General features: G+C 28.9%; 1 protein-coding gene across 5 annotated transcripts in view; it reads right to left on the bottom strand.

Annotated features, from left to right (window-relative positions):
* The window catches only part of LOC106686768 (glutaminase liver isoform, mitochondrial), a 37,334-nt gene extending 28,715 nt beyond the window's left edge, over positions 1–8,619 (bottom strand). For 3 of the 5 annotated variants that reach the window (XR_001344064.2, XM_014430268.2, XM_014430269.2), the window contains exons 1-6: positions 8,097–8,618; positions 7,937–7,998; positions 5,562–5,600; positions 4,170–4,269; positions 2,997–3,133; positions 2,742–2,871 (exon numbers count right to left, since the gene is read on the bottom strand). Coding sequence is in view for 4 of the 5 variants with exons in the window: in XM_014430268.2 (XP_014285754.1) it covers positions 2,742–2,871; positions 2,997–3,133; positions 4,170–4,269; positions 5,562–5,600; positions 7,937–7,998; positions 8,097–8,282 (654 nt within the window). In the remaining variant the exon portion in view is untranslated. Of the gene's footprint in view, positions 1–2,741; positions 2,872–2,996; positions 3,134–4,169; positions 4,270–5,561; positions 5,601–7,936; positions 7,999–8,096 lie in introns of all 5 variants that reach the window. The other 2 variants (XM_014430267.2, XM_014430270.2) reach the window with 2 other exon arrangements.
* Between the last annotated feature and the right edge of the window lie 584 nt (positions 8,620–9,203).

Here is a 9,203-nt window from a genome sequence, read left to right as displayed (position 1 = left end):
CCCTCAATACATCACATTTTTATTTTATAAATTTAAAATAATAATAAAATCAAGATTTTCCAAAGTAAGTATTAATGATAATAATCCATCAGTAAAGTGAGATGGTAAATAAAAATATAATTTGATAAATTTTTGATATGAAACATATGCCTAGTAGTCTGAATTGAATTAAACAAATTTCTGGAATTTCCCAATTTATATTTAGACACCGTGTCTACATTAAAAATAGTTCAGCGAGGTTTATTACTATTTTAGATAGTCTTACAACTGATCCAAAAACAAAACCTTCCAAACCTCAGAATAATCCAGATCTATTAAATACATTTAAAAAAAATTAATATTAAGATTTAACAATTTCCAAATCATGAGAAACGAAAATTTTTTAAATTAAATATGCTATATATCATAGAAACTGCAACCGACAAAGATAATCATTAGACATTTTCATAGCTTCAGTGCTAATAGACATCTGTAGGTCAAAGGAAGTTGTTCCAAAACCATTTTTTTTCCAAGCAACAGAAAATAAATATTTTGTGACGTTATTTTAAAAATATTTTAGGATTTATCAGACATACAGATGTCTATTAGCAGTCTGATTGGCCTGATTACAGCATAACAATCAATGGATTAATAATAATAAAGTAAGTAGTAGAGTTTCTTCACTAATGTTATATTTTCTCCTCACACTTGTTCAGAAATAAGAAGAAAAGTGATTTAATTAATTCATTAATGTTTACCTGAGGAAAGTGAATAGAAATTCAAAAATAATAATAATTTGAAACCCCAACTCAATTAAGATGATTTTTTTTAAACCTCTAACTGAATTTAGAGGATCTGCGGTGGTAAGTAAAACATTAAAAATGTAAAAAAAAAAATAAAAAAAAATATAATTTGGAAATCCTGAATGAAATTCAGTCCTTTCTATTTAATTGTTTTGGCTAAAAAAAAAAAAGATAGGGTCATTCCAACAGAAGGGTCCTTTTGGTATTCCAAGATTTATCGCTGGCTGTGAGAACTATAGCCCTAAATAATATTTTTTAGTGTAACTTCAAGCTCTTTTTAGTGGAAGGTATTATTTTTAATTACTAAAATTGAGTTTATTATGTAAAAAATTATAAAAATTAAATTAAAATCTGCTCTGCTAAAACCCTGAACCAATGAAGGGTCAGGGATTCAGTACTTCGTAAGGAAGTACCGTTACTAGACCAACGGTTGTGGCAAGGTGAATTGGTCAGAATCTTGCTTGATTGACAGATTTTTACCCAATTGAGGGTAACCATTTCATGAGGCTGGATGAACCCCGGAGGGCTCCCGAACCCATTGGACTGACTCATGGCTACAGTGAAACAGAGAATAATGATTTGCCACAGCCGGTTTCTAACCTGAGTCTTAGGAATTAGTTCCAAAGTGCCTCATCACTGAGCCTACCCATTTCCATTCTGAATTAGTAATCATTAATAAATATTTCTTTTCATATAGAGTTTAAATTGGTATATGTTGTTAAAGAAAGATGTTCTATAAAAAAGAAAAATCAAACTGATATTAAGATGATAATTTTTTCTTTGAATTCTTGACAGAAAAAAACTTAAAAATACCTGACAAGTACATAGGTTATACCTTAAACAGGTTTAATAATACATTTTGTTTTTTTTAATTTTTAATAACTTTGATTTGTCTTTTGAGAATAAAATATACGGGAAGAGAAAAATAGTGTTACCCATGATTAGGCAATATTAGTGGATAAAATTTCATAAAAAGTAATACTGGACTATCGTAACCCTATTCCTCAAATGCCTCCCTAATTTAGGCCTAAGCTGTTTTTGAAATATTGTAACTGTAAAATTTATGTAACATAACATTTTTTATTCTAAGAACATCAATTCATTTCATTTCCAGCAAGGATAGAATCATTTTTTTTTTTTTTGAGAATATCATTTCTGACATACTGGGGGGGGGGGGAGGACATGGGTCTAACCATGGTGTGGGAGATCAAGTTTTCAATCTGTAGGACTGTCAATCCCCATATGTTGGATTTGAACAAGTGCTGCTGCAGTCACGAGCTTGTTAAGATAAGACTATTTAACTCCCTCGTCTACAGATGGCCCAATCACAACCTTCAGTAGTAAGGAAGTACAAATGATGAACCCAATTAAACAAAAAAGAACACCAAAATATATGCATACATATTAGACATTACCAAAAATCCCAAAAATATTCTAGAAGTTATGGAACAAAATAAAAAAGCACCCTCGCCCCTCTGGCAACCCACAAAAAAGGTTTTATAAGTGGAGAAAATGGGAATCGTTAGGAAGCTCAATAATGAAAGTTTATCACATGAAAAATAAATGATTGAAGAAGTTTGTCGGGGGGTGCGGTTAGCAAAGAACAACATAAATAAACAAAACCATATTTATTTATTTTATGCCGACGTTTCGACCTGAGTTTCAGGTCTTCATCAGGGGTTGTGGCGTGTAAAGGGGAAGATGGTAACTGACTCTAACTATCTACACCTCATTATGAATCCAGTAACGCGGGACCAACGACAGTCAGTTACTATCTTCCCCTTTACATGCCATAACCCCTGATGAAGACCTGAAACTCAGGTCGAAACGTCGGCATAAAATAAATAAATATGGTTTTGTTTATTTATGTTGTTCTTTGCTGACCGCACCCCCCGACAAACTTCTTCAAGCATTAATCTACGGTCAACTATCTACACCTCATTATGAAAAATAAATGACCTTTCCAGATGTGTTGGTCTTACACGTCCAATACATTTCTTCTATGTTTTTACACAAATCGTGAAAGTCTGGAATGATGAAATGATTTCTAAACGCTCTAGATATGAGAATTAAATTTCCAGCGATCACACTGAAAAAAAAAACATAACAATTAAAAATAAAATTTAAATTAATTGACATAGTATAAATTAATAACATTTAAAATATCAAGTATAGTACAATAAAAAAATGTAACAGCAAAGAAAGAACATTTACCGTTGAAAAGTTTCCTTATCTAATTTAGCAGTCTCACAAGAGCCTTCTCCTCCTGATTCTTTATGAACCCTATTCAAGTTGTCTATTAGATTGCCTAACCTGGGGTCAGTTTTTCTCAGTCCAGTAGCTCTCAAACCCTGAAAGCCATTAAAAATAATTATAAAAATTAGGTGTATAATTTTAGGCTAATAATACAAAATAAATTAACAGTATTTATGAAGAATAATTATGAGATATACTGGTCAACAAGTCAGTGAGTGGGGTCACAGCTGTTACAGGAGAGATTGTTAAAGATTAGTACAAGAACCCAAGAGAAGAAAAAAGTCAGTTATTTCACTCCAATTTTTGATTACTTTAATGAAACCTATGTACCTATAATCACTAATTAAAATTAATGAGTCTGCTATGTATAGGTAGGTTATACCAAATAAAACTATCTACCTAATAGAAATACTAAACACCTAATAGAAAACCTAATAGAACATCATTTAAAGTAGAGTAAATTTATGAAAATATGAGCCCTAATAGAGCTGTTCATGTTCAATACTTCCTGAGACACAGTTTTTTAAAAACATCATTTCATAGAAAATGTACTGAAAAATCAGTAGTTAGTGAATTTATTTTGAGAAATCTATATCTCAAGAGCCATACGGAAAAATAGTTATTTTAATGGGCTATAAAGTAGTTTAGGACGTTTATCTTTGTAGGAATAGTAGTTTTCATGATTGCCAAAATAAATTGATTTCTAGTTTTTCGGAAAAAATTTCATATGCAGATATCATAAAAAATACTACCTCTACAAATATGAATGTTATAAACTACATTATAGTACATTCAACTAACTTTAATTTGAGTGCTGGCAGACATCTCTATGTCCTATGGCTCCTGAGATATAGTTTTTCATAAACCAAAAGTTTTATTAATTTTGAAAAAGCTGCCATTTCGTATTCCCCTTAACTCTACTTGACAGACACATCAGTTTTGACTAGTAATTAGACGTACTTTTTATTAAAGTAATAAAAAATTAAGGTGAAATAATTGAATTTTTATCCACTGGGCTCTTGTAGTACATAGCCTTAAGCTATGAAAGTAATTACGATGAAATAAATCTTTGAGAAATCTTTAAATTTGTATATCTAAAATAATCAATTATAAGAAATATAAGTTATTTACCGCTAAAAACCTGCCAGCCATTACTAGTTCAGATTCGGGTTCTTTAAACATATTGAACAGAACATCTTCCGTCTTTAGACTATCAATCAGTTCTCCTGAGCTAAGGAAAAAAGAGGGCATTAATGGTAGCAATCATTTATACTTAATAAATTATCAAAAAGTAAAAAAAAAAAAAAATGATAAAATGTATAATACACCATTAAGACAAATTTTTCTTTAAAAAAAGTGAATTTATAAATATGCCAAAGGTGATGGTAAAACTTAAGAACCATCGCATGAATTTTAGGTGTACAAAGCACCCTGTACTTATGTTTACAAATTTTATGTCAATACACTTCCATCAATAGTCGACAAACTAAAAATCTCAAGTCAGCTTATAGTAATTTTGTAGATTAATAAATGACAATGAACTGATTTTAATTATCACTCCCAATCCATGGCAAAACCCAGATAGTAACTCCACATACGCAACCCCCTGCTTCTAACATAATTGATGACTGAATCCTAATAATATGATGGGAACGATTTTGATACTATTTTAGTAAATTATAGATTATTTAAGTAATACTAACAAAAGAAAAAAGTTGCTGTGATACGAAATTAATGTGCTACAGAAACTACCTAGCTGTACCACAGGAATTTTCGTATTAACATTTCAAAATCTGAAAATGAGATTGCTATTAGTATACCCAGATAGCAACTTAGGAGGCTGAAAGGACCATTCTTCAATGGACCACCTCACTTCGACAGGAAAAAACCTGAAGGATTTTATTTTCTTTAATTATACTTTTTTTTCTTATGCCAAAGTAATTGATTGTTCAACAATCTGAGGTCTTGCTGTCCTATAGAAATTAGATTTTTTCAAATGTTCATTGGCAAAAGCCTTATTTTTTATTGCAGTCAGAGTAGGACATGTGTCAAGGTAGTCTCCATCCATTCTCCCATGGTTGCGAAATACATACGTAGGGTCCTGGCCCAATCCTATCTTGCCCAGATGACTCGTAGATATTTGTAGCCAGTTATCAGGAAGAAGCAGATTATGGTATCTCTTCATGAGAGGTCAGCTAAGGTTGGGTTTTAAATCATACACTTGTATCTTTTCCCTTTCATCTTGTGTGTTTTTATTGCTTCCTCCCTAACTATGGCCCTTATCATTCACCTTATTGAGTCATAGGATTTTGGATGGACTGATTGTGGCAATATCGGTTCTTACCAGTCAATTAGCCTCTTCATTTCATCATAATTATTACAAAAAATATAAACTAAACACAGATTTTAAAAACATATATATTTCATAGAATATTTTTTAATGTGATAAAAATAAAATTAAACAAATTAATAGTCTATACAAATAGGCATAAATAAAAAGAAAGCGAAGAATAAAATACTCACGAATGGAGGAAACTTGGATCCTGAATAATTGTATAATTCCTTGCAAGCAAAATACAAAATAAATTCAATTAAACGATGCATGTTATTCAGTATGTATATAAACGCACCCACAAATATTATTTCATTAAGTAAATATATAAGAAAAATGAAGTGATAAGTAGAATTATGAAGAGAATGGTGAGTGTTACGTTCAAAAGAGAAACAAAAATAGTTAACAACTAGAGCTTACAACTATATTTGTTTCTCTTTTGACCCCAACCACTGGCCATCCTCTTCATAATTTGAAATTATACAACTATTTATATGTAAAATTAGAATTGTTTGGTAAATAATTAAAAATATATTAATCAAGATTCAATTTTAAAATAGAAATTATTTTTATTTCATTGAAATAAATAATAAGGAAAGAAAATATTATATTAAAAAAAATTAAAATTTGTAATTTTTAATTATTTTTATTTTTCAAGAATAACACATTTTATATTACTTTTTTATTCTTCTTACATCAAAACAACATTTTGGGCGTTTTTGCCCATTATCCAATTCTAAAATAAAAATAATGAAATTGGTTTATATTCAAATCTAAATATAAGTCCAATTTTTTTTATATAAGTAGACACATGTCTACAAGATATTTTTAGGGTTAGGAAAAACAAGAATAATTACTATGAAATTTGGCCTAATCTATTTTTTTTTTTTTTTTTTTACTATATGCATAAAAAGCAAAATATTAAATCACTTATAATTAATTTTTGAATTATTGATTAAAAATTTGATGTAAAATTTGTCCTAAAAAAACTGTTGATTGTACATAATTTTTATTTAAGAAATAGACAATGGACTCATAAAAAAGCCCAAAACGTTGTTCAGATATGAGAAGAATAAAGAAATGATAAAAAGAATGTTATTCCTGAAAAATAAAAAATTAAAAAAATTTTTGAACATAATTTTTAAGCTTACAACTTATTATTTATAATTAAAATTTGCAGTAGGTTATTAAAATGAAATAAATGTATGTATTACAATCAGATATTAAAAATATATTTAAAAATAAGATTTTTTTTTTGACAGGTAACAGAACCAAGTATATCATTAACAAAGGATGTACTAATTGACTTTTCAACACTAAGCAGTTGAATAAATTAACTCGCAAATGCCTAAGATGTGAAAATATTTCAATAAGCAGTTAACCCAGCAATAGAAAAATTACCCACAGGAGAGGCCATAACACACATTCTGTACAGAATTTTTTTTTATTAGTTTAACTGTACTTTTGTAAAAACTAATTAAAAGTTACTGAACTAGAAAATTTTTTTTTAATGGAAGTGGTTATTTTTGCAATATGAAGGATTTGGATATAGACAATCTTGGAATAATATATGGTCAATTGTTTTCTTACTACGGCCTCTGGTTGAAAACCAATCAAATGAGCAGAGGAATGCTAAATCAATTATTTTTATTATAAAAAAAAGTCTGGAAGAATAGCTTTTAAAAATTATAGTTCATCATTCAAAATACCAACAAATTTTTTAAAGCCAATATTTTATTGAATCAGACGAAGGTCATTGCAAGAGAAGAAATCAATTAAATCAAATTGCAATTCTGAAGCTACAAAACCATTGCTGTGACAGATTATCTAATCTCTTTAAACCAATGAGAATCAATTTAAGAGATGTAACATTGCCATTGCTACTCTTAACAAACAAGAACATAAAAATTAACTAAGTGTGAAGTTAATTTATTAATACCTGGTGGATCTCTTAATAATATTGAAAAATAACAATAGAATAAATATTTCACCTTCAATAAAGGAAAATTAAGCCTAGATTTTCAGAATTTTATTTCATCCACATCCAATACCAGCCATATCAATTGAGTGTTACTATGATGGATTTCGTTTTTCAGTTAGTAAAACAGTTAATAAAAAAAATAATACAGGTACATTGTGGAGTCATAAGAGATCAAAAACTAAAAAAAATTTCTGTTACATAAAACAAATCATAAGATTGAAATAATTGAATTATTATCTAAAATGAAGCAGAAGACTTATTTATTATTACAAAATCAACATTTCACAACAAAAATATCCATTAATTAAAGATTGTTAGTACAAATGTTTTGTTTTTTTATTTATAGACGTACACATTAATTTACTCCAGATAGGATTATAAGTAGAGTTTGGCAAAAATGAGTGGTGATAAAACTACAAGCTAATGTTGTCATTGAAACATTGTTTATTAATTAATGAGCTATTAATGAGTACATGTTGTTTCCATGACAATTTCAGCTTTTAGTTTCATCTTAACTAATTTCTTCCTAATACTGGTAATAAGTAATATTGCAATCACAAAGAAATAACCCCAATCATTACCTACCTATTTCCTGTTACAGCTGCAAAACTCCTCTTAGGTTTATGATTAGGTTGAGTATTGAGTCCCTGAAAAAAAAAATTAATAAACATAAGCACAATATTTTTTCTTTTTAAGCTGGTTATTCAAATATTTTTAAAAAATAGATAGTTGAAATGCTACTAACAGTCTGTAGAGTTGAAAATTTACACTGATTGATGGAATAAGTTTTAAGCTGAGCACTGTTGATTATTTTCAAGAATCTCTTCATCTTGATCGTCTTATTATCGATGTGAAAGTTCCGGAATGCACTGAATCTCCTCAGAACGATCAATGAGGAAGAATGAGGGCAGAAACTCCTTGTGATAATCATCTTTCGATTTTCAATGCTTCGCCGGTCTTCGTAGAATCGCTGAAAACCGCTGAGATGAAAACGGACCCTGCCGCTTCACTGAGCAGGCGCGGAGGTGCCCCCCTCAATGCGCAAGTTTGTCTACCATGACCCATATATATATTTCTAGTAAACTGAATCGATAATGTATCTTTGTATCATTCTATGCATAAAAATAAAAGAAACGCGTTTTATACGTGTTATTATTATATTATAACACTAGGGAGGTAGCAAAGAAAATCAACTGTTAACTGGGTTTTATACTTTAATTAATTTTTAAATTTATCGATATAACCACTCATACCACCCTAGCAATAAACAATAAATCATACGGAAATACCTATAATAAATAAATAACATACAAGTTAAATAAAGTTTTATAGTCATTAAATGAACTATAAAATAAAGACATAAAATAAAATATTTAAAATGTTGACACTGTTTAAAACATATTCAGTATATAAACAATTTAGTTCAAGTAGTTTTAAATGTATTAACCGATTACTTTAATTTGGAAAATATTATAGGTTTCAATTATTATTTTATTAAGTTAACAAAAATTATAGTTTTTATCTCTGGCACCCTATTTTAAATTCGTATATGAAACATTTGGATACATTTACTCCAATGTTATTTATGATAGAAATACTGTAATTGAGAAAGCAGTGCTTTTTTCATACAAAAAGGCGGATTTGCAATAGAGAATGGTCTATGAGAAGCCATAATGTCAATGGTCAGAATAAGCGTTAATAGTTTGTATAATTAATAATGGTAATTGTTAAATCTGTAAGTAGAGGGAGATTTAAGTTTAATTTCAACATAAATCTTGTTCAAAGGGTAATTTTTAAACAATTTGTGACTCATTCATCATCTAATAATATATGTATCTATATGCCATTTCAA

This window comes from Halyomorpha halys, unplaced genomic scaffold (assembly GCF_000696795.3).
Source record: "Halyomorpha halys isolate HHAL.00 unplaced genomic scaffold, Hhal_1.1 Scaffold871.1, whole genome shotgun sequence".
NCBI lineage: Eukaryota > Metazoa > Arthropoda > Insecta > Hemiptera > Pentatomidae > Halyomorpha > Halyomorpha halys.
The sequence above is the reverse complement of the archived record's forward strand: the minus strand, read 5'-3'. Positions and strand labels throughout refer to the sequence as shown.